The sequence below is a fragment of the Mauremys mutica genome, chromosome 1, assembly GCF_020497125.1.
Source record: "Mauremys mutica isolate MM-2020 ecotype Southern chromosome 1, ASM2049712v1, whole genome shotgun sequence".
NCBI classification, from domain to species: Eukaryota; Metazoa; Chordata; order Testudines; family Geoemydidae; genus Mauremys; species Mauremys mutica.
Window position 1 is genome coordinate 86,994,696 of NC_059072.1, and position 25,798 is coordinate 87,020,493.

Here is a 25,798-nt window from a genome sequence, read left to right on the forward strand (position 1 = left end):
ATACCTGCTTTGTGAAAAGGATAGTAGTCCACAGCTAATTGGCTAAAGGAAATCTGCATAGCTCCTCCTGTAATACTTCTGTTTGATTCTGTGAAAGAAGGCAGTATTTAGATGCCTGACCTACATCAGTAAGTTTTCACTTTTTCATTACAGTGAATCACCATGGCCAAAAGTATTGGATCAAAAAATGAGGTATCACAAAAATAACTTTGCAGTAGCGTATCCTGGCCTAACTGGCCAGGATGGGCTCCCAATGCCTAAGATAAGGCCAATAAATTTGTAGCTGGAAACTCTGGTGCTACTATCAAGGAAATACTTTTGAAAAATCCTGATTCTTTAATTCCTATTAATCTCTTCTATGTCTATTAAATATAAAGCAGCCTGCTATGCAACAGAAAAAATGACTATGTGGCTCTTTGGATGTACATTTGTATATAGTTTTATTCTGGTTATTTAAGAGAGACTATACAAACATTAATAGACTTCTCAATCTGTCTTCCAATTTACAATAAGTTTGAGGATATAAACAATTTTGGAAAAGGAAATTTTTGTTACCTTTTTCTTTAGAGTGAATATCATCACATATATGCAGGTCCAAATGAGAAATTACTAAGTGGTGAGAAGTTTCCTTAACATCAAAATCACTGAACAGTTTTACAATTGCATCATTCTGATCGGGTGCTGCTGAAGTCTGGTGTGTTTTCACTTGCTGAGAGGTGGGTGCAGGGGTGGAACTCTGAAAAAATTAAGTCACATAACTTTAGAGAAACTTTTCATTGAAGCATGAACTTCAAACATTTTAAGACTGAAATGTAAAAACAATTCTAGGGGGAGATTTTCACAGGCACAAGTAGCAGTTAGGTTCCCAACTCCCTCTGAAAGTCAATGGGAGATAGATGCCCAACTGTTTGTTGTATGTGCCCTGGAAAATCTCACCCCTAATTACTGATTAAGGCACTGCATTTCCTGCAAGTACTCAACACCAGCAACTTCATTTAGTCAGCCTTCATAGTAACATCTTTTTATGTTTGTTTTTTTTCCTTATCACGTCTACCACTTATCAGTGCTACTTATGCTTGAGAGCTTGCTCTCCAAGGGTAGGTCTATACTTACCTGCCGGGTCGACGCGTAGAGTTTGACTTCTCGGAGTTCGAACTATCGCGTCTAATCTAGACGCGATAGTTCGAACTCCAAACGCGCTCCCGTCGACTCCGGAACTCCACCATCGCGAACGGCGGTGGCGGAGTCGACGGGGGAGCCGCGGACTTCAATCCCGCGGCGTCTGGACGGGTGAGTAGTTCGAACTAAGGTAGTTCGAGTACGCGAATAGCGTAGCTGAACTTGTGTACCTTAGTTCGACACCCCCCCGCAGTGTAGACCAGGCCTTACAGCACATCTACTACTACTTGATTTTGCAGTCACATCTGATTGGCCAAATCTTACTTTGTTTGGGAAGGCCCCCAACTCAGCAGGATTTCTGCTGTATGATGGTGAGAGAGGGCGATAAATGATTTATGCAGCTGGTGTACAGAGTGTGTTCCCCAACTCGTCCCTGTGCCAGCCTGCTACATGTCCATGCAGTAAGGTTGGATGGAAGAACGTGAAAGTGGATTTGTCAGTATGCAGATTCACTGGCCATTATTCTTCATTGAGGGACACTTTGGCTACTTCAACCTCAGACCACAGTAGTGGTGTTAGAGAAGTCTCGCTGCTTCCTCATGAACAGCAAAAGGAGGGAAAAAATTTCAAAAGCCCAGCTAGTCTGTCTTGCTATGTATGTTATAGGATGCGGAAGTTTTCAGCATAATACGATATTCTATTTGTGACATCATTATCACTTCCATGGTAACAGATTATGATATCAAATACAGACTTATGATTTCACTCCAAGTTCAAACAAGAGAGGCTAGGTTGCTAGAGGAAAAGCTCGTATTAAAACACAATTTTTCAGTAACACTAAAGGGAAATAAAACTATACCAGTACTTCTCAATTTTGTGTAAGTATCCTCCCTTTCTCTCAAAATTTGCTCTAGTGTGCAAGTCTCTCTTTAAACATATTTTGGAATTCAAACGCAGAAAATGGTTCCCATTGTAAACACAGCACTATACACCACATTTAATCAACCGCTGAAATAAATACAGAAGTCTAAATATTCCATATACATGATTTAATAAGTATAATTTACTTCCTTGTCATGATACTCAGAATTGACAGCTGTTATGATAACTTTTAGCATGATTTAAGATGCAAAATATGATACTCTTGATCAAAAATGAATAACCTAAGAGCTCTCCAAAATAAATTAAACCAACTAATTGTTTATTATGGTGTTTTAGAGTATCTGTATTTACTAAAACTTTACTATGACAACCAATTAGCTTACCTGTGTGGGTTCAGAAGCCAAGCTTTTTCTTTGTTCAGTTGATTTCTCTATTGCTTCACTAAGAGATTTGGCATATTGTACCATAGCTTTCAACTGGGAATCAGTTAATACCCATAGCAAATCATCTAGTATTAGAACCAGTTTTGATGCCACTACATTGCAATCCTTTAACTGTTGAATAAATGAAAATGAATTTTAAAAATTAAGTGGGAATATTGCAGTTGATGCAAGAAATGAGTATTTGAAAAGAAATCAGTTAAAATGCAAAGGACGTGGTACACAAGAAATGTGACACTTTTTCCATAAGATTACATTAATATTTCATGTTAAGTGTGATTTGCCTACTAAGTAAAAATGACCGTAAAATAGTATTATGAAGTTCTGTGTTTGTCTCTCAAGGATTTTCATATCAAATATGCTCAATTTACAAATAAAAAGATGCTGTTTTCTACCTGCCTACCCTGCATACTCAACCTAAACCCTGAGAAGTAAAGCTGAATTCTTTCCTCATTATGCATCAACACAAATAAAGGCAATACAGGCCAAATTAGACCATTAGCTAAACCTATATAACTCCATGCTCTTCACATTTTGCCTGCTCTATTTCTTGTCCATTGCATAGGTCTAACTACTGTAATCAGAGCTTGGTAAACTATTCTGTTGATGATGCTTCCTCAGAAAAATAAGATGAAATATCTTAAAATATATAGAGTGCCATATTTTATGTAGTCCTAGTGCAGAATCTCTGCTGTGTGCCTACTGTGACAGACCCAGGCCAGTGGGGTACAGGAGTCTGGTAGAGGGCAAATATACTGGTCACTGGGTGAGTAGTTTTCTGTTCCCTGAGTGACCAGAGCAGGGGCTGCACTAGAGTAATCAGGAGCCTGCTAGAATCAATTAAGGCAGACAGGCTGATTAGATCACCTGCAGCCAATCAAGGCAGGCTAATCAGGGTTTAAAAAGGAGCTCACTCCAGCCAGGGAGTGGGGAGTCAGAGGAGAGGAAGTGTGTGTGTGAGGAGCTGGGAGCAAGAGGCGCAAGGAGCTGAAAGTGAGAGGGTGTGCTGCTGGAGGACTAAGGAGTACAAGTGTTATCAGACACCAGGAGGAAGGTCCTGTGGTGAGGATAAAGAAGGTGTTTGGAGGAGGCCATGGGGAAGTAGCCCAGGGAGTTGTAGCTGTCATGTAGCTGTTACAGGAGGCACTATAGACAGCTGCAATCCACAGGGCCCTGGGCTGGAACCCGGAGTTGAGGGTAGGCCCAGGTTTCCCCCAAACCTCCCAACTCCTGATCAGACACAGGAGAAGTTGACCCAGACTGCGGGGAAGATCACTGAGGTGAGCAAATCTGCCAAATAAGCGCAGGACTCACCAAGGTAGAGGAGGAACTTTGTCACACCTATACAGAGTGTTTTGTAAAAATAAATGTCAAATACAAAAACAAATGAAAGAATTTATAAACATATCACAGATTCACAAGTTTTCAAGTTTACCCTTCTTTTAAGTGTAACCCTGATTTTTGATTGGTTAGTAATCAGTCGAACTGGAGCACTCATGATTTCATGCTGAGAACTCTGGATTGCATCTGCTTCTATTCTGATCATTTGCCAGTTGATCTCTTTAAAAGTTAATACCTAAAACAAAACAAAGCCTGTTAATTTAGTATGCCAATTTATTAGCCAGTAAGAATAAGAACATTTTCTGGAGTTTTAGTAGCAACAGAAAAGACATGTTTCATATTCTGACTAAAATGGTTGGTAATTAAAGCTCTGACCCTTCAAGTAAACCCAAAACAAAAAAACCCAAACATACATATATATCCCATAGAACTGGAAGGGACCTTGAAAGGTCATTGAGTCCAGTCCCCTCCCTTCACTAGCAAGACCAAGTACGGTCCCTGACAGGGTTTTTTTTGTTTTGTTTTGTTTTTTGGCCCCAGATCCCTAAATGCCCCCCTCAAGGACTGAGCTCACAACCCTGGGTTTAACAGGCCAATGCTCAAACCACTGAGCTATCCCTCCCTTGCACCCACCAACACAGTCACTTCTAAGATCAGGGATTATTTTTATATTTTTCGTAGTATATTTAATTATAATGTCTGTTCATTCACTTCTATAGCATTTAGTTTTTTTAAAAGTCTTATGCTGGTTTCTTCTGTGGACTGGACTCCTCAACTGGTCTCAGAATGTTCAAGTCTAGTGCTGTTGATTAGTTTGGGGAAGGGGAGATGTTTGATGGCAGAATTTTTTTTTAATTAAAGAGAATTACTACATACATTATACACTCAGTGGGATCCATAACTCTGAGTTGATGAGGGATACAGCAGGCAAGGAATCAGATGAAGATGCAGAAAACTACTCCTACCTTAGGAGTGACACATTCAAAACCTATTCAGGAGTATGAACATCTTAATGCCTGGACTAAAAATGAGGTAGTCTACAAACTAGGATTATAAAGTAGTGTACATGTGTATATAAGGTTCATATACAACAAAAGCCATGTACTAAGGAATTCCCCATACATTTTAAGCAAATAATGTGTATTTCAAACATCCACACATATAGATACAAACTCTCATTAACAGGTAATTAATTTACATATAAGCTACAAGAGGTACACTGGGTAAAGAGTAAAAAAGGGGAGTTAAGATTTGTCTGGATGACTAATTTTGATCTTCTCAGATAACATTTGTTGGGTTTTTAAGATCATTACTATGTTCACTTTGGGTTTCTGCCCTTAGGTAAATGATAGACATCAGTCACGTTAACGCTGGCTGAAAGTTTTTTAGCTGGAATAACCAACTCTAAATAAAACAATATGGTCAAAGTTCAAAATATTAAGTCCACTTGACTTATAACAAAATATGTTAGAGAAACAATCTTTCAATATAAACTTGCTACTCTTAGTCTAACTTTGAGCTCAATTGCACATTATTATCTTGGGTACTGGGCAGAAAACAAGAGAAGGGTATCCATTAATCTAGTACTCTTATAATTTTTAAAAATTATAATACCTTGTTACTTGAACTAGCAATTAGGAGATATTGGAATGGCTTAATTTGACTATTAAGAGTACAGTATACTAGTAAATTCCTACAAAGAAATAACTTGGTTAGACAAGAGTTAAGGTTGCTTAAGAAGAACATTCACCCATGCAAAACCTTAAAAGCAAGGACATGTCCAATTAAGAGATCTTTCTTTAGCACACCCCCAAATCTCATATTCCCTACCTTCACAGACAGATTCCACTCTTCTATAAACAACCTATAAATTAGAGGCTGCTCTAGTTTACAATGGGTTGCCCACAGTCCTGGGGGCAACTGGGAGCAGCTGAGACTAGCTGGAGTGCACAAGCGCTCGAGCCACACCCAGGGCACATTCCTTTGATTGTTTAAAATTATAAAGTCACAATTTAATTACCTTCCTTACTACAAAGTTGACAGAAGCAAATAGCAAAAGGTATTCTTTACCTCTCCACGCTGAGATTCTTGTATTCGAGTCCATCTTAGATCACCATGTTCCCAGTTTGCATTTACACTATATATTCTCAACTGGGAAAGTTCAAATGAAGCATTAAAAGCTTTCGCTCCAATCCGGATTATAATGGAGTTCACAGAAACAGAAATTCCTTCTACCACTTTTTCAGCAAAGCCATATTCACTGGAAAGTGAAATGCCAAGATTTAAATTACAGATCTAATGTTAGTGCATAAAGTGATACTTATTAAGCAATAAGACATGAAACATACCATACAATACAAAACTTGTAGTGCACCCAATACTATTCATAAATGTTCATTAAAAATATTTAACTCTGAAAAATTTGTAATATAGTATAATCTACATTGTATGTTCCTAATCTAAAATTGACTAAACAATTTTTCATGCAGTTGAACGTCAATCAGGTATAACACATGCAAGTTTCCATTTTAAATATTACAGTAGTCTTCAGATTATTCACCAACCTAGCATCTATTTATGTACATTTTAGGAAAAATTAATGTCAAATGAATTAACATTATTCCACCACAATAGCATATTAGCCTTGCTAATATTTATCTGTACAACAAAGCTATAATTACTTTTATATATTATGCTTTTTTGAGTGAGGTGAGGATGGGAAGGCATAATATAGGCAAATTGTGCTTAAACATATATGGTTAAATGCATATACTCAAGGAGCTGAATTTCAGGATTAAAGGGACACTTTGGTTAAAACTTGTTTTTAAAGGAAATTTTCTTATTTGTGTTACAAATAATGCCTCGTATACTAAAAGTTAAAGAATTTTAAAAATCCAATTACTTTTCCACTATTTTTCCTTTTAAATACAAAAGCTTTCAGTCATCTTAGACAATGAAAGTAGTTTGCAACTTTTTATTCTTTTACAGTGCTCTAAATAGTAAATAGAACCTATAAGGGTTATTAATGTAGGTCCCAGCCCTGCAACTAGATTGATGCAGGCAAATCCTCTGTCAAGGTGAGCCGGCTTTCTAAGGATATGTCTAATGCTTCTGGGACTGAGCCTCCCAAGCCGGGTCCACCAACCTGTGTTAGCACCCTAAGGTGAGTTATGTTCAAACAAGTCTGTCAACCCAAGTTGGGATGCCCATTCCAAGGTGCAGTGTAGCCATACCCTAAAGGAGTTGACATAAGCAGATCCAATTAAATGACTGGGACCACAATTATACCTGTATATACAGTAAAAACTTTATCATCCAGCATATTGCGGGAATGGGGGTGCCAGTAAGAAAGCTGATAACCTCACTCAGTTATGGTTAGTGGTGTAGGACTCTGGGCATAGCAGAAATAGGAGCTGACACTGATTTAGGAACCCCAACAATTTGTTGCAATCACCCTTAAACTTGTCAGGCAGGGGGACTTTGGCCTTGTGGGGAGCAGGGGTAAGAGCTGAAGGCTCCATAGCTTGAGCTTGCAGGACTGTAATCTATGCCTGTAGGGCAGCAACTTGGGCCTGCAATGTCTATAGGGCTCCCACTATGTCCACCATAGAGATAATGACCTTTGAAGAATCCACGCACACTGTATAAGCCAGGGTGGGCAAACTAGGACTGTGTGCGGCCCTCAGGCCATTCAGACATTTTAATCTGGCCCTCAAGATCCTGCCCGGGAAGCAGAGTCCAAGGCTTGCCCCATTCTGGCGCTTCAGTCGGGGAGCAGGGTTGGGGGCTTGCCCCACTCCGTGCAGCTCCCGGAAGCAGCGGCATGTCCCCGCTCTGGCTCCTACACATTGCTGAGCCCCTTGGCTGCCCCTCACTGCCCTGCCCCAAGCACTGCCCCCGCAGCTCCCATTGGCTGGGAACCACGGCCAATAGGAGCTGCAGGGGCGATGCCTGCGGACGGGGCAGCATGCAGAGCTGCCTGGCTGCACCTCGGTGGAGGGGGGACATGCCGCTGCTTCTAGGACCTGCTTGAGGTAAGCGCCACCTGGAGCCTGCACCCGACTCACTCACATGCCCCAACCCCAGCCCTGATCCCCCTCCTGCCCTCCGAACCATTTGGTACCAGTCCAGAGCCCTCTCCTGCACACTGAACTTCTCATTTATGGATTCACCACAGAACACGCATCCCTAGCCGGAGCTCTCACCCCCTCCCCCACACCCCAAAACCCAATTTCGTGAGCATTCATGGCCTGCCATACAATTTCCATACGCAGATGTGGCCCTCAGGCCAAAAAGTTTGCCCACCCCTGGTACAAGCTCTAGTTCTCTTATTGTCTGTGTTGGGGCTGCTCAAACTGTCAATAACCAGGACATGGGTGGTCATGCCTAGTGCTTAGAGCAGGCTGTCATAAACATGCAGCTACAGGTAGCATAAAATCCCTCTTTACCCTGTAAAGGGTTAATTCCTCTTTTACCTGTAAAGGGTTAAGAAGCTCAGATAACCTGGGTGACACCTGACCAAAAGGACCAATAAGGGGAGAAGATACTTTCAAATCTGTGGGGGAAGGTTTTTTGTCTGTTTCTCTCGGAGCCAGCCAGGAAACAGGGCAGGGGAAAATACATCTCCCTAGCTATATCTGAACTAAGCATCTAGTCTTGCAGAAATAGTAAGTAATGGCAGAAAAGAAATGCGTTAGATTACCTTTTGTTTTAGCTTGTGAATTTTCCCGGTGCTAAGACGGAGGTTTATCCCTGTTTCTGTAACTTTAAAAAGTTTTGCCTAGAGGGGAAATCCTCTGTGGTTTTGAGTCTTTTGTTATTCTGTAAAGTACTTACCATCCTGATTTTACAGAGGTGATTCTTTTACCTTTTCTTTAACTAAAATTCTTCTTTTAAGAACCCGATTGATTTTTCATTGTTCTTAAGATCCAAGGGTTTGGGTCTGTGTTCACCTGTACCAATTGGTGAGGATATTATTCTCAAGCCTCCCCAGGAAAGGGGGTGTAGGGATTTGGGGGGATATCTGGGCTCCAAGTGGCCCTTCCTGAATGTTTGGTTAAATCACTTGGTGGTGGCAGCGATACTAAGCCAAGGAAGGAATTTGTGCCTTGGGGAAGTTTTAACCTAAGCTGGTAAAAATAAGCTTAGGGAGTCTTTCATGCAGGTCCCCACATCTGAACCCCAGAGTTCAGAGTGGGGAAGGAACCCTGACACAGGTATTGGACCTAGTGGTTACCGCAGGCATCAGAGCCCAGGGTCAGAGCTCAGGATCAGAAGCAGTCAGAGCTGAAGTTAGAGGTCAGGATTGGAGCTGAAGATCATTACCAGGTTACCTGGAATGGGGTTCAAGGCAGGAGCAGGACTGTGAACAAGGCAGGAGCAGGAACTATCTCAGCCATGGGCGAATGCTTTGAGCAGCTGCTGAACTGCTGCTGCTGTTGGGCTTCAGAGCCGGTCTGCTGACTCTTCCAACCCATCAGACAGTGTAGCCAGTTAGACAGCCTACTATAGCCCAGCTGCTTTCATTAGGTTGCCCACAGACTGACTCTGCTACAGACCCTGATACCTGACGATGATATTCTATTTATTGAGCAAATGGGAAGCCGATAGTATGTCCCAAAACAGAGATGTTTCCCTTTTTGGCATCACATGAAGTTGCTAAGATACAAAACTATGGCTTCCACATTTTCATATATGAAGGATTATTTTATCTTTCCCAGATTCTTCCTAATTATGACATTTTATGGCTTGTGGGATCTAGGTGGTCAGAGTAGATTATCACTGCACCCCATATTCTTCACAGTGATATTATAGCATAATTATGATGCATTTTGTACAAGACAGGTCACAGGAGATGTCACTGGAAAAGTTATGATTTGCTGAATATGATTATCTTATTTGTACGCATGCATAATTTTTGTATCTAAAGTTAGGAATACTGACAATGTAACTGTATTTCAAACATGCTTACTCTGAGTGACACCCACAACTAGCCTTTCTGGTACAACAATGAAGAAGCCAGACAGTGCTGATGGGCCAACAGCAAAGACAATGGCTCCTCGAAGAACTTAACCTTCCTGAAAACCTCCCAGACAACCTATAAGTAATGGCTGTTATGACTCAGCAAGTTATGCCAGGGCTGTTATGACTCAGCAAGTTATGCCAGGCCACATGACTGTGGACTCCATCTTGGGATGTCAGTGTTTTTCCACAAACTGAGTTTGGGATAAAGGGTTCCCGCCATACGCTAAAGCTATATAAGGCAGGGAGTGGCATCATCCATTGTTCTTCATTCGCCCACAACAGAACACCTCAGAGAAGCTCCTAAGTAAAAAGACTGAACTGGGGGAAGTATTGGACCCAGGCTAAAGGGATTTCTAGCCTGCGTATGAAAAACCTGGGGATTCCAAGCTGCAAAGCAAGAGCAGCTTGTACCTTGAGAATCTGCCAGCCTGCTTGTATCATCAGCCAGGGTGAGAATTTGCTAATTCATATCCTCTCTTTCTAGTATTTTTAGATTAGTTTGCATTTTTGTTTATTTACTAGGTAATCTGCTTTGATCTGTTTGCTATCACTTAAAATTTATCTTAAGTAATTAATAATCTTATTTTATGCTTTAACCTAAACCAGTAAGTTTGGAGTGAAGTGCTTGGGAATCTTAGCTCAAGGAGCTGCTGCATTTCCTCTCCACATTGAGGGAGGGATGAACTCTGGGAGCTTATGCTGTACAATTCCCTTTGCAGAGCAAGATGGTATAATTTTGGGTTTATACTCCAGAAGGGAGTGCATGCCTGGGAAGCTGGTGGTTATCCTGGCTGTAACCTCTCTGTTGTTGGTTCATGCAGTGGCTGGTCAGGAAACTTGCATGTAACTGCAGCTGGGTATGTCCCTGCCTGTGGGAATGCTGATGGAAGTGTAGGACCGAGAGCAGGTCTGCAGCTTGTCACAGCAGCACAGTGTGAAAGGGAGCCCAGACTGGTGGGTCAGAGGGCTCAGGCTCAGCAGTACCCCAGTTCCAGGTGGCACCCCGGGGGAACCCGTCACAATCATAATGGTTCCTTCTGGCCTTAAAATCTAATGCTGTTAATGGTTACTTCTGGCCTTAAAATCTATTCTGTTGCTCTCAAAACACAGGTCTCTTTTCCTGGCAGTTGCAACAATTCTGTCACAGATGTTGAAGAGTCCCAATTAAGTTCCTGCCCTTCACATCCATTACTAGTCATTCCTTCTTTTTAGCATGGATTGAATCTTCAATGTCAAAATCAATTAGGCTGAGTTCACAGACTGTTATTCAATTTTTCTTTATTTGAATGTACTCCCAGGATTTAACTAGTTCTAGCTCTTAATTGATTTTCTAACACTTTCACCCTGTTGACCCTTTTCAAATTATGTTCAGCAGTCAGAACATATTCAGATTAGACCCTGAACTACCCCCTTGTGTAGTGAAGACATTTTCTGCTCAATATAACTGCCTATGCAGCTTAGTAACTACAACATTACTCTCTATTTTACCTTCTAATGGTGACATATTAACATGAAGACTCAAGGAATACTTCCATGAGCTCTACTACAGTCTCCTCTTTCAGGCAGATTTAGAAATTATGAGACCACAAGTTTGGGGCTCCCTGTCCCACCAATTATCTGATATTTTAGTCAGACTGGATTATACATCAAATCTCTTAGGCCAGATTTGGCTGATGTAGTCCTTGAAGAAAACAGGACTATGAACATTCACACCAGATGAGAATCTGGTCTTTAATGCTATTAGACAAAAGTTAATATTTTGAAAGCAGCATATCTGTTTTCCAAATAATTAAAGCGATTTTGCCTTGGGCCTATCCAAAAGTATGTTGTTCTTATGGTGCTTGAGATTTATTCCTCCATCCTAAAATGCATTACGCAGATTAAACAATCCTATGAACTAGAACATGCAATATATATTTAGGATAAATTTTTGAGCTTGGGTGCCTAAAATTATACATCTAAATCTACATTAAATCACCTAAATAAGTGGCCTGATTTTAGGGGTGCCGAGGAAGCAGGCCCTGACCCTAAATTTTTAAAAGTTATTATACTTTACCTTTAGACAAATGGATCTAACCTGCTTTCGGATGCACATATATCCTTCAACCTGCACTGGTTCATGAGAACAGATCCGATAATTTTAAATGTTTTGTATCAAGTGCATGTCAATATTTAAAAACTGCAACTGACCTCTGTCCTGATGCAGTTGCTATAGGTGATGGTCCATTCGGGGCACGTGGTTCTTCACAAGTACTCATTTCCATTATTACCTTATCCAGGGACTTGAAAAAAAAACACAAAGAAATTTGATACAAATTTCAATTTACTGCAGTAGATTAATAGATAACTTAGATACCTCATAATTAAAAAGTAGTAAGAACATTAAGTAAAAATCTTTCATAAATATTCTCTGGCCATAGCATTTTCTAGAAAACCTTTAATAGAATACATAACCATTTACATTTTTGGACTTTTGTTTATACAGTGCTTATATCAGATATCATTTTTTGCAACTCTCCTAGACTTTTGCGGTCATATATAAAAACTTTGTATACTTCTTGACTTCTAGTCAGGGAAATAGTCTATTCATCACACTGTAGTATATTTCTCAAAGGCTGAATTCTGAATGAGTATAAAATGAGGAAGACATTTGATTTTCTCTATACAGTCAGTCTTTCAGTGTGAAGGTTCACATAATATTAGCTTTCATGCCCTTTCAATTTTCTCGATAGTGTTTTTTCTTTTCAGACATTTTTATTGGAAAGTGTTTGAAACCGGTCTATTGTTGAAATGCACCAGTGGCCACTAGATGTTTTGTTGATATCTTTAAAACATTTTGTATCTATAAGAAAATTGACAGAGGTGAATTGTCAATAAATTTGCTATAATGGGTAGTTTTTGAGAATAAAATATTTAAGATTAACAGTCATCTTTGCCATTATTTTTCATTATTGAGGCTGGACTTCTCAAAAAGGAGACTAAAGGAGTGAGGCACTCAAATCCCATTGATATTGAAGGGTATAATAAAATAGCACAATTGCACCTTGCCAAATAATTTAATAAATGATAAAAAAAACAAAACACACAATGTGTTATTCCCAGGAAGAGACCATCTAAATGCAGAAGCAGTCTCTTTGCCCCCGATATTAAAAATGGTCATGGTTTAAATTTATAATAATGGCTAAGGAGAATCCCTATTTTTAAAACTCGGTTCCTGCAACCTCTTTCCCTCTGGCCTGGGCTACTGTAACTTTGCCTCCTCTTAAATCCATTCAAAACTTTCCTGCTAAGATTATCTTCTTGGCCCATCGTTCTGACATCACCACACTCATTATAAGTCTCTCCACTTGCTTGCCATTTCCACCACAAATATAAACATCTTGCCCTTAACTTCAGGTTCCTTCACAATTTTGCATTGTTGTACCGAATGGCTCTATTATCTCAATCAGCCATTGCCTTCATACTTACATCAGCTTCTATCTCCCACTTGTCCACTTCTCCCATAAACACCTTTGCACTTTTCTTTCATGCTGCCCATTATACATGGAATGCCTTCCCTCCTCCCCCAAAATTCATAAGCTTATTACCTGATTCCTCCTTAAGACTCATTTACTATGATGCCTACAGTGTGCTGCTAGCTGATATGGTGAGCTGAAACTACAGCTAATTGCTCACCTAGCTCAATGAACAACAAACAAACCCTACAAAAACAAAAGAAACGCCTAATGCGCACACAATCATTTTATGAAAAAAGTAAAAACATAATTATCTAACTCAGCCTCCCTGCCCTCTCTGTTTGTTTCACTAATCTCTTAGGCCTTTTCTTAAAATAAGGTAATAAGATCTTTGAAACAGGGACTGCATTTTACTATATGCCTGTACAGTACACAGCACAATGGGGCCCCGACTTGATTGGGCTACTGTAATACAAATAAACAATACAGCTTGACTATGGGCTTTCTCAAATAGATGCTTGATGCCTCCTCCCCGTTCTCCACTAAAAGAGCTGGTAATCATTTTTATTTTAGAACAGAAAACTGCTACATAAAGTCTGTGCAAGAGTCCTCCTTGAAATTATTTTGCTTAACAAGTACAAATAGAAAGGGCAATTTAATCGTGAGCAAAGGCACTTAAAACATTTGCCACCATATTAAAAGATTGATTTCCTGAAAGCCTTTGTTTTTAACAAAAGACCATTGAGTTCTGGCAAGCGCACCACTAACTATTCGAGCTATCTAAATCATGTATACAGAGTATGCCAACTAAATGAAGGCTACTTAAGCTCAACCTTGCTTAAACAGGTGAGCCTGCACTCTGACTGATTACCCCTTCAGCTTTTTCCAGGAGAACTAATTCATATCTAAGTAATCAATCAAGCTGGCTGGCTGACAAGCAGAGGCACAAGAAGGAAGTGCCAAGCCTAGCCACAGAGAGGCTCAAAATAGGGATACCTCTGTGTCCCTTAGGCCCTGGCAAGAGGGCCAAAAGCTTGGTTAACACTGTAAATAGACTGTTGCACAGGGATCATTGTGAAAAGAATGGAGGGAACGTAAAATAAAAGGACACGGAGAAGGCACAACCACAGGAGTCTGTGCAGTTTCTGAGGGGAGAAAGCAAGAGAGGAGCCTTGCCCAGTGACAATCGTCTTCAATTACACACATGCACCAAAGATAATGCGGTTGTGGTGATGTAATTGAGGGCAGAATTCAGCCAATAGCCTGAAGTGTCCCATCCTGGTGAATACACTGCTTTCTAGAACAACCAGTGAGTTCCTGGTACATTCTATCATTGAATTATTAACTTTTCCTACCAATTCCCATTCACTAACTCTGTTTGCAGGCAACTTACACAAATAATGAATAAGTACCTCTATTAATAAACTCAGATGGAAACTGAATAATGACAACCAGTGACTGTCAGCTAGTCTAGTTCTGGCTTCTCCAACCTCTCCTGAGAGGCTTGTAGAGAGGAGAACTGACAAATGGCAGCAATCCAGTTCTATGCATCTCCTAATTTTGTTGGGTTCTGTCTACAACTAAAAACCGGGCTAAAGCCTTGGACATGTTTTAACTGTGTTGCAACTGGGTCGGGGGACAACCATGCTGTCACTGAGTCCCAGGGCTAGGTTATAGTCATAGTGTGGAAAGGGCCTTAGAAAATAAAGTCAGACAAGAAGGAGGCAGGAACTTGCAATGAGACTAAAAGACAAAAATCCATATTTCAGGTAAAGCTGAAATAATTAGAAATGATGGAAAAAACAGTTTTTCTAATAGGAATCAAGCAACACCTAGAGACCCTCATCGTTTATAGGATAGGGATACAGTCGCCAGAATGAATACCAGCAGATGGAGATGAGAAAACAAAGGACACACTGTACACACCAGCTAAGGTTTAAATTATTTCTAAATAACCTCAGGGAAACTGTAAAGCATTTTTTAAAAAGGAATGTATTTACAACTACTATCTGAAAGCCCATGCTATCGAAAAGGTATTGAGAGTCGGTATGCCAGTGCAACAGTGCCCTTCTAGGCCAACCAGGGCATAGCCCCAGCTCACTCAGCTCAGTGGGTCTGTCAGTCGATTCTGGCTACCCCAGAATCTGGAAAATCCTCTCTGATCTCAGGTCCATCAGGGGGTTGGTAGGAGAACCCAGCCACTCCACTGGGTTCCAGCTCAAGGCCCTCAAGCTGGAAAAGCAGGACCAGGGTTCACAGACTCTGACAGTGGCCTGAGCTCCTTCCTACCTTCCCCTGGGCCTCTGCAGGCTCTTCAACTGCTGGTCTGTTCATGCCTTGTTGGAGTGTTGTCTCTGGGCAGCTCTTTAGCAGTTTGCTGACAGGAGTTCCTTTCTCCAGCCTGCTCACTCCTCCCATGCCCTTCTGCTTCCCAGACCTTTTATTCTCCCAGCTGCTGTGAGGCTACCAATTAGCACTGTCCGACAGTACCACTATTAACCCTTTGACTGCTGAGCCCGCGTGGGGTACATATACTGCATGACAGGTATTATTTGCAAAGTCATGTGTAAAAAAAGCTGAAAATGGCTGAAAAACTGGATTGTAACAGACTACAAATTCCAGTGATAATTTATGATTGGTGATATTCTAAACAAAAGCAGTTCTTAAGCATGTTTGTAGCTGTTTCCACCACTTCACACTGACTCAACAGACATTCTAGTCTTCAGAGTGATGTCTGAGGTTATTGTGCATGCTGGTTGTGTTGTTCTGTAGGTGGCTGTGTTTATTTGTATATGATTTGTGTTATGTTGGGAGAGGTGTGTGGCTGAGAACTTAAAAATTGGACAATAAAAGACCACAGAACCCAGTGATGATTCAGCCTGGTGCTGTGCTGAACAAAAGAAGTTCTCAACTATGATTGTAGCTGTTTCCATCACTTCACAATGACTCAGATATTTTAGGCTTCAGAGTGACATACAGAATGTCATTCCTGGAATCTTATATATCTACTTTTTGGGTTGATTTCAGAACTTACCAGACTGATTGGATGAGTTTTCAATTTTGTCCATGGTATCTGAAAGAGAAAACATTATGCTAAAGCAAATCAAAATAAACATCGAAGAAAATGCATAGTAATCAAGATATCTGTTTGTCATTTTTATTTTCTAGATATAAAAATAAAATTTACATTGAACTGCTGGACTTGCATGTGATCTTTTGAAGCTAGTATACAAATAATAAATAATTTTATGTGAGAAATATACATCACATAACAAAGTCATGTGGCCACAGGGAAAGGTAGCTTAGGAGCTACTGGTGGCAGAAAAGAAAAAGGATCGAAAAAATTAATCTGTCTCTTTAATTCTGTGTTGCCAGACATAAGAAAAGTCCAACTGTTTTTCACATTCCTTCCTTAAAAACAAAACAAAAACCCATATTTGCTATGTTATGATATAAATCATGATAGCTTGCTTTCTCAATTCCCATTCTAGCATGGTCTGAGGAAAAAGGACAGTAGTAGGGTTGTGTATCACATCACTTCCTAGCAAGAGAGGCTGAAGGAGCACTGTCCACTGGCTCCAGAGAGTTATGTCCAGTTTTCCGCCAGAGTATGTGACCATAATATATGGCCTCTGAGGGATGGGAAGGGGGCGGGGGGGGGGGAGTGATACCACATGAAAGAAAGTGGCAGAAAAAGTACAGTAGAACATCAGAGTTACAAATACAAGAGTTACAAACTGACTGGTCAATCACACACCTTATTGGAAACCAGAAGTATGCAATAAAAAGCAAATACTATACAGCACAGCACTGTGTTAAAAATAAACTACTAAAAAATAAAGGAAAAGTTTAAAAAAAAAGATCTGACAAACTGGTTGTGCTTGTTTCATTTAAATTAAGATGGTTAAATGCAGCATTTTTCTTCTGCATAGCAAAGTTTCTAAGCTGTATTAAGTCAATGTTCAGTTGTAAACTTTTGAAAGAACAACCATAACGTTTTGTTCAGAATTACAAATATTTCAGAATTATGAACAACATCCATTCCTGAAGTGTTCGTAACTGAGGTTCTACTGTAACACACAAAAGAACAAAGAATAATTAAAGCAGATGGTATGTCATAGCCAAAGGAAACTCCAGTAGCTTTCTCTGCAAAAATATACAATCCCTTGCTCCATTTCAAAGTGCATATGAGGAAAATTCCACTTGGATAAAGAAAAAATAAATTAAATCACTGTTCATTTTCATTGCTTCGATTATAGTCTTACAAGGGATAACAATTAAGAAAATTTTCTACTATCTAATGCCTCCATCTTCTTTTTATGAAACTGTTAAACACCTACAACAAATGTTTAACATTATGAAATTCAGAATTAGCAATTTTCAGACTTCTTGAAATAAGTTTTAAGAAGGCAGAAAAGACGAAAAAGTGAGAGTCTTTCTTAATTACTGTTTCAACAGAATAAAATGCTCACCCTAATAGCTGCTTTATTGCAAAAAACCTTGTTTATAGCAAGCCATGTTGGAAGATCCAGCATGTTCTGAAGCACCTCTTCATCCAACTCTAAATTGGTCAGCTGACCTTCCCCCTTTAATGTGCTTAGATTGATCTTGTCAGGTGACAGGTTTTTGGTGAACCTAAAAGAGAATATGCATTAAAGCTTAAGTTAATGTCACAAAAAGCAAATAGTTATCCATGTCATAGCTCATAATCAGCACAGAAATAATCTGAAAAGAACAGACTTCAAAGTACAGTTTGACCTTAAAACTGACATGGTAAAAATGGCCCGGGGGTTTCATTGTTATTTGTCCCTCAAGGACTTCCGTATCAAATCTGCTCATTTACAAGTAAACAAATGGACTCAACAATTAAGATGTGTTCTTTCTGGTTTGTCGGTCATCAGGAATAAAGATTCTGTACTTAGAATTTAGCTAACAATTCTTTTGACGTTGTATGAGCCAGAACAGAATCCAGCTCATTCTCCTTTGAACTGTTTTGGCACTGTAGGGCTAACAGGAGAAAAACTAGTGAAAATGTATTTTTTCCTTAAATAAGCAGATATGACTATGAATAAACTCAGGTGGCAGATCTTTAGAGTAAAAAGGTTTTATATTTACAAAGTCGCTTTTCTAACCTTATTCGCACTTTAAGCTTGACAAAAATCTTGTATAAAATCTTGTATACTTAAAACATTCATTACGGTTTAATTTCAGAATTTATCAAAAACATATGGTAGAAACTGTTTTGTTCATAGGATTCTAGTGTATTTACAATGTAACAATTCAAATAGAGGATTATAAATCCTACCATAAGTGCTTTTTTGTCAGAGTATACTTTGAAGTGTCATGATCCAACTACACTGCAAGGTCTTCTATATATTTTTAAAACTGAGAAATCTCAAAGATGACACACATACTGTACATATTACTATTTTATTAAAAGGCACAATAATTTACTTAAATCAGCATAACAGTCCATGTGATTGTGCCAATCAGCGCACAGCCTAGTGATGTATAGCAAAGCCGAGGGGTGCCTGGCGAAACTTACCTATCTACCTAAGTTCTTATATCACACGTAGCATGTTTTATCTGCTTTGCTGGATCAGGGCCTGAGTGCCTAACTTTCTGCCATGGAAGTTTGTTTTCGATTCACAACCTGGACTCTCATTTTACAGCTTCAGATAGTACATCACCACATCCATTGAATGTGGTTTGGGTCCTCTCAGTAGCAGATTGCCACTTGTCGGTCTTTGCCAGAATGGGGAAAACATTCTAGGAATCACCACTTTGCTGCCGTGTCCATGCCAGTTACAGCTCATGTGTTTTCTCTGAACTGAGAGAGCCTGGTTCCTAAGAAAACTGTCAGGTTTCTTGTTAAGCTAGGTTTTTATTTTTATTTTTCATGCTTTTTTTCCCCATCAATCTCCAATTACTGCTGAAAATACCTGGCAGTCACTTTCCCTGTTTGATTGTTACATCATGTTCTGGGGGTATCAAAATTTATAAGCACACTAACCTGCTTAACAAAAACCAAAATGCCCAACACACATTCAACAGTTTCAAGTTTCCTATTAAGGACATGGGATATCATAGAATATCAGGGTTGGAAGGGACCTCAGGAGGTCATATAGTCCACCCCCTGCTCAAAGCAAGAACAATTCTCAACTAAATCATCCCAGCCAGGGCTTTGTCAAGCCTGACCTTAAAAACCTCTAAGGAAGGAGATTCCACCACCTCCCTAGGTAACCCATTCCAGTGCTTCACCACCCTCCTAGTGAAAACGTTTTTCCTAATGTCCAACCTAAACTTTCCCCACTGCAACTTGAGACCATTACTCCTTGTTCTGTCATCTGCTACCACTGAGAACAGTCTAGATCCATCCTCTTTGGAATCCCCTTTCAGGTAGTTGAAAGCAGCTATCAAATCCCCCCTCATTCTTCTCTTCTGCAGACTAAACAATCCCAGTTCCCTCAGCCTCTCCTCATAGGTCATGTGCTCCAGCCCCCTAATCATTTTTGTTGCCCTCCGCTGGACTCTTTCCAATTTTTCCACATCCTTCTTGTAGTGTGGGGCCCAAAACTAGACACAGTATTCCAGATGAGGCCTCACCAATGCCGAATAGAGGGGAATGATCACGTCCCTTGATCTGCTGGCAATGCCCCTACTTATACAGCCCAAAATGCCGTTAGCCTTCTTGGCAACAAGGGCACACTGTTGACTAATATCCAACTTCTCGTCCACTGTAACCCCTAGGTCCTTTTCTGCAGAACTGCTTCCTAGCCATTCGGTCCCTAGTCTGTAGCAGTGCATGGGATTCTTGTGTCCTAAGTGCAGGACTCTGCACTTGTCCTTGTTGAACCTCATCAGATTTCTTTTGGACCAATCCTCTAATTTGCCTAGGTCCCTCTGTATCCTATCCCTACCCTCCAGTGTATCTACCCCTCCTCTCAGTTTAGTGTCATCTGCAAACTTGCTGAGGGTGCAGTCCACACTGTCCTCTAGATCATTAATGAAGATACTGAATAAAGCCGGCCCCAGGACCAACCTTTGGGGCACTCCGCTTGATACTGGCTGCCAACTAGACATGGAGCCATTGATCGCTACCCATTGAGCCTGATGATCTAGCCAGTTTTCTATCCACATTATAGTCCATTCATCCAGCCCATACTACTTTAACTTGCCAGCAAGAATAGTGTGGGAGATCGTATCAAAAGCTTTCCTAAAGTCAAGAAATAACACGTCCACTGCTTTCCCCTCATCCACAGAGCCAGTTATCTCCTCATAGAAGGCAATTAGGTTAGTCAGGCATGACTTCGCCCTTGGTGAATCCATGCTGACTGTTCCTGATCACTTTCCTCTCCTCTAAGTGCTTCAGAATTGATTCCTTGAGGAATCCTTGTCCTCTTTGTTATTTTCCACACCTCCATTTTTGTGTAATTTGGGAACTTTATTACTGATGATTTTAAGTTGTCTTCCAGGTCATTGATAAAAGTGTTAAACAGCATAGGGCCAAGAACCAATCTCTGTGGGACCCCACTGGAAACACACCTTGATGATGATTCCAGATTTGCAATTACATTTTGAGACCTATCAGTTAGCTAGGTTTTATTCCATTTAATGTGTGTTATGTTCATTTTATATCATTCTAATTTTTTAATCAAAATGTCTCGTGTTACCAAGTCAAATGCCTTACAGATGTCTCTGTACATTATATCAATATTAATACCTTTATCAACTAAACCTGTAATCTCAACCCCAAAAAAATCTCAAGTTAGTTTGACAGTATTCATTTTCTATAAACCCATGTTTATTTGCATTAATTACGTTAGCTTCCTTTAATTCTTTATTAACTGAGTCCCATATCAGCCACTCCATTATCTTGCCTGGGATAGATATCAGACTGAAAGGCCTCTAATTACACAGGTTGTCCCATTTATACTTTTTTTTAAATTGGAACAACATTAGTTTTTTCTAGTCTTCTGGAACGTCCCCAGTGCTCCAACTGAAACTCATTTAGTTAGAGAGATGGGTTTTGTTTTTTCTTTTTTTAAAGAGAGAGATTGTTCATTCCTTAAAGATTGTTTAAAGAGATTTCTTTTCTGAATATGTCAAGTTTTTTATTACCTAGCAACTCCATTTTTTTTTAAAAAGTAGATAAACCTAGACAAATTGCTTCTGGTTCAATTATAATTTTATTTCTTAGTTACTTAATAACTATCATTAAGAAACAAAATCTGGAGCTACTGTAAAAGGTGACCACAATTATTTTCAAGGTTATGAAGAGAAGCTTACTCACCCTGTGCAGTAACTGTGGTTCTTTGAGATGTGTCCCTATGGGTGCCCCACTCTAGGCATGCTTGCATCCCCTGTGCCTCAGCACAGAGATTTTAGGTAGCAGCGTCCGTTCGGCTTGCACATGCACTGTCCCCGTTACAGCGCTATATAACCCTCGTGCAGGGCATGAAACGGGCAAACCACCCGCAGTTCCTTTTCTGCCACGAAGCTCATTGGAATCAACTTGGAAGCAGAGGGGAGGAGGGCGAGTAGTGGAGCACCCACGGGGAACACACCTCAAAGAACCACAGTTACTGCACAGAGCGAGTAACCTTCTCCTCTTCTTCGAGTAGTGTCCCTATAGATGCTCCACACTACACGACTCTGAAGCAGTACCCCTAATGAAGGGGTGGGGCTTCAGAGTCAAGTTAAGAAATGAGGATAAGACATTAGAGACAAATATGGTATCGGATACTGAATTGCGAGTAACTGCATAACGTTCAGCAAATGTATGAGCAAATGTCCAGGTCGTGGCTCTACATATTTCTGTGACTGGAACATTTTGGAGGAAGGCTATGTAAGGCTCTGTAAGTGACAAGGAATCTCATGGAGTGAGTTCATACTCTAGAAGAAGGTTGAAAATTCCTCTAATATCCCTGTGAGACCAATAGTGGTAGGAAATGCAGCTCAATATCCATCTAAAGTCTCTTTGGAGATTGAGGATCCCTTAGATCTGTCTCCAATGGAGAGAAATTGTCTGGGAGATTTCCTGAAGGGCTTAGCCCTATCTAAATAAAAGGCTAATGCTCTCCTGACATCAAGTGTGTGAAATGTTGCATCTCTTTTGTCTCGTGACTTCGGAAAGATAACTGAGAGGTGGATTAATTGGTTTATGTGGAAGTCCAAAGATATTTTTGTTAGGAATATGGGGGGTGGTCATAGTGTGACCTTGTCTTTAAAGATTGTAAAAGGGAGGTACACCATTAGAGCCCTTATCTCTTCCACTCTTTGAGAAGAAGTAATAGCTGCTAGAAATGCGGTGTAGAAGGGAGCAGGTGGCCATGAGTTCAAAGGGAGGTCTTGTAATATACCTGAGGATAAAGTTGTGATCCCCTGCCAGTGTGGGGCAGCTGATTTTGAGAAAAGGCCACCTAGACCTTTGAGAAAACTTCTTGTTGTGGGATGAGCAAAAAAGAATAACCCTCTATCTTATGATGGAAGGTCATGACAGCTACAAGGTGCACCTTTATGGAGTTCAGAAATAATCCTGACCTTTTTAGTTCTAGGATATAATCTAGCACAAATGACAATGGGAAGGATGTTGGAGGAATGTGCCTCGAGTCACTCCAGAATTTGAATCTCTTCCACTTTTGGATATGTATGTATATCACAAGTAGTGTGTTTTCTGCTATGTAAAAGCACCACCTTTACATCCTCATTTCTAACCCCTCGAACTACTGACCAGCCATGTCTTGAGCTGGAAAACCTGGAGATTGAGATGATGGACCTGGCCAGCACCCTAGAAGAGGAGATGAGGAACAGGTTGGAGAGTGACTGGCTGGCAAACAGCCAGCTAAGTATGGTAGGAGAACCATGTTTGTCTTGACCACGTGGGAACTACCAGTATAATCCTGGCCTTTTCTCCCTCTATCTTGATCAGGACTTTGGGTATTAGAGGAATTGGTGGAAATGCATACAAGAGACATCTGTTGCATTGCAGGAGAAAGTTATCTCCAGGAGAGTGGTGACCCTAACTGGCCCTGGAGCAGAACTAGGAGCATATCTTGGTTTTGACTGTTGCAAATACATCTCTTTGGGACGCTCCAGCATAGAAATGTGTGGTGGAGAATGGAGGGGTCTATTTCCCATTCATAATCCTGGGAGAAGTGTTTGCAGAGAGTATCTGCCACGGTGTTTTGTATACCCAGAAGGTAAAACTGCTGAGATGTTGATGTGGTGACGAATGCACCAATTCCAGAATTTCCCTGCTTTGGCACAGAAGGAAGGCGATGTCTCTCCTCTCTGGTGGTTTATATAATATATAGATGAGAGATTATCCATCATGTTCTTTATATGCTTGCCCCTGATCAGTGGGAGGAAATGCGTACAATCATTTCTGACTGCTCTGAGTTCCAGCAAATTGATATGTAGAGTGGACTCGAGTGGAGATCACCTGCATTGAATAACGTGGATGCTCAGGTGGGCTCCCCATCCCAATAAGAATGCACCCAATGTTAATACCAATGTTGGGGGGGGCTGAGAAAAGGGAACCCCTGAACGATCATTGTGAGGGTCTTTTCACCAGTTGAGGGACTTTTTGACTATCAAGGGCATTGAGAGAAGTTTATTTAAGCTGGGTTTGCTTGATAAGTAGACTGTTCTGAGCCACTCTGCAGTGCATGTAAAGTCTCATGTGATTTATTACAAAGGTGCTCACAGTCACGTGCTCCAGTAGCTGGAGACAGTTTCTGGCCGTTGTGTGAGGGCCAATCTTGACAGTCCAGGTCAAATTTACCACAGTGTTGAACCTGTGTGAGGGGAGGAATGCTTTGGAGTTAATGTGGACATTCAATTGTAGTCCCAGTCAGAGGAATAGGTCCATGGCCTTTTGTGTGCCCATCAAACCCTCACCGAAAGAGTATGCTTTAAGCAGGCAATTGGCTAAGTATGGGAAGAGCATAATTCATTCTTTGTTTGCAAAGATGTGCCACTACCACAGAAAGGACCTTTGAGAATGCTCTGGGAATGGATGATAGATCGAATGGGAGCGCCTTGTATTGAAAGTGATCCTGATTCAGAATGAACAGTAACCTTCTGCAGGTTGAGTGGATCACAATATCGAAGTAAGCATCCTATAGATCAGTGGTAAGCTGCAGGGATGTGCTGGCCGCTGCTTCCCGCAGCTCCCATTGGCTGGGAACGGCGAACTGCGGCCTCTGAGAGCTGCAGAGAGCCGTACCTACAGATGGTCAACATCAGCGAAATGTCTCGTGGCTAGCATTCAGATTACCCTGATGGGCCACATGCGGCCTGCAGGTTGCCCACCACTGCTGTAGATCTAGGGCCCAGAACCAGTCCCCTGGGTCCAGAGATGGAATTATTGCTATGTGAGTTACCAATTTGAATTGCTGAATCTTTACAAATTTGTTCAGTGATCTTAGATCTAGAATGGGTCTCCAACTGCTGTTCTTTTTCATTATCATGAAATACTTGGAGTAGAATCCACTCCGTGCTATGTGGGAACAGGTTCGGTAGAACCCAGCTTCAGTAGAGAGTTGTTTTCCTGTCACAGAAGGTGCTTGTGAGATGGTCCCTGAAGAGGGACAGGGAGCAGGGTGGAAAGGGAGGTAAAATGGATAGAATATCCTGTAGAATGAGCTCCAACACTCACTTGTCCGTAATGATGTGTTCCGAGTTTTGACGAAAAAGAGCAAGATAGTCACCAAAGCAAAGGAGACATGCAATCTGTTGCAGCAGGTAAGAATGGGGGTGGTAACTTAAGCCCTCAACCAACCCATCAAAACTGATGTTTAGATGTAGAGAGTTGTGGATTTTGGTGGTTAGTGGAAGTCTGGAAAGAGAATGCCAGGTGCTTTGCATAATTCATCAATTTAAACTTCACCTTTCAGATTGAATAAGGAGACTGCCCAAGTGGAGTGAGCCTGGATCACATCTGGGCATCTGAGTCTCCTCTACTCTGAAGACCTGCTGAATACATGATCTGATGCATTTGGCCAGATAGACCAAAACATACCCTTTTTTAAATCCCTCAGATAGAACAAATGACAAGTCCACTCTACACAAATGTTCAGTGCTGTCTAAACAAATCTTAAGGGCCCATATCAAATCAAAGATGTGCCACACCTTTTCCTTCTTCCCTTGTGACTGTGCACTGAAACTCCGGAGAGAGAGCGGTCCAGGGGAGGTGCAACAATTTGTAGAGTCGGGGTGCTGAGAGCAATTGCACCAAACTGGAAAACCTTGTATAAAAGGGAAACCCCTGCATTTTACGCCCCTGGGCATCTCAGCTGCACAAGGAGCCTCCTTCAGCCCTGCTGTCAGCACTGCCCTGACCCTAACCCCACTCCTATCCTTCACAGCTGGGGAAAAAAAACCTTTAAAATGAAGTTGTTTACATTAGAAAAAAATAAAAAAATAAATTCTACTTAGTTTAGGCCTTAGCATTGGTTGTCATAATTTCAAGTTTAATTTTAAATAGGCATATTTTTTTTAAAAGAAAAATTTATTTAATGTAATTGAAAAATC

The 25,798-nt window shown here is 40.7% G+C and overlaps 1 protein-coding gene across 4 annotated transcripts in view; it reads right to left on the reverse strand.

The window, feature by feature from the left end:
• UHRF1BP1L (UHRF1 binding protein 1 like) overlaps nt 1-25,798 on the reverse strand; it is a 76,687-nt gene that overhangs the window by 35,906 nt on the left and 14,983 nt on the right. For all 4 annotated transcript variants that reach the window (XM_044981788.1, XM_044981765.1, XM_044981775.1 and 1 more), the window contains 8 exons: nt 17,734-17,896; nt 16,296-16,334; nt 11,997-12,088; nt 5,853-6,042; nt 3,877-4,017; nt 2,385-2,555; nt 556-736; nt 5-88 (listed from right to left, as the gene is read on the reverse strand). In XM_044981788.1, coding sequence (XP_044837723.1) covers nt 5-88; nt 556-736; nt 2,385-2,555; nt 3,877-4,017; nt 5,853-6,042; nt 11,997-12,088; nt 16,296-16,334; nt 17,734-17,796 — 961 coding nt within the window. In that variant the 5' untranslated portion in view covers nt 17,797-17,896. The remainder of the gene's footprint in view (nt 1-4; nt 89-555; nt 737-2,384; nt 2,556-3,876; nt 4,018-5,852; nt 6,043-11,996; nt 12,089-16,295; nt 16,335-17,733; nt 17,897-25,798) is intronic.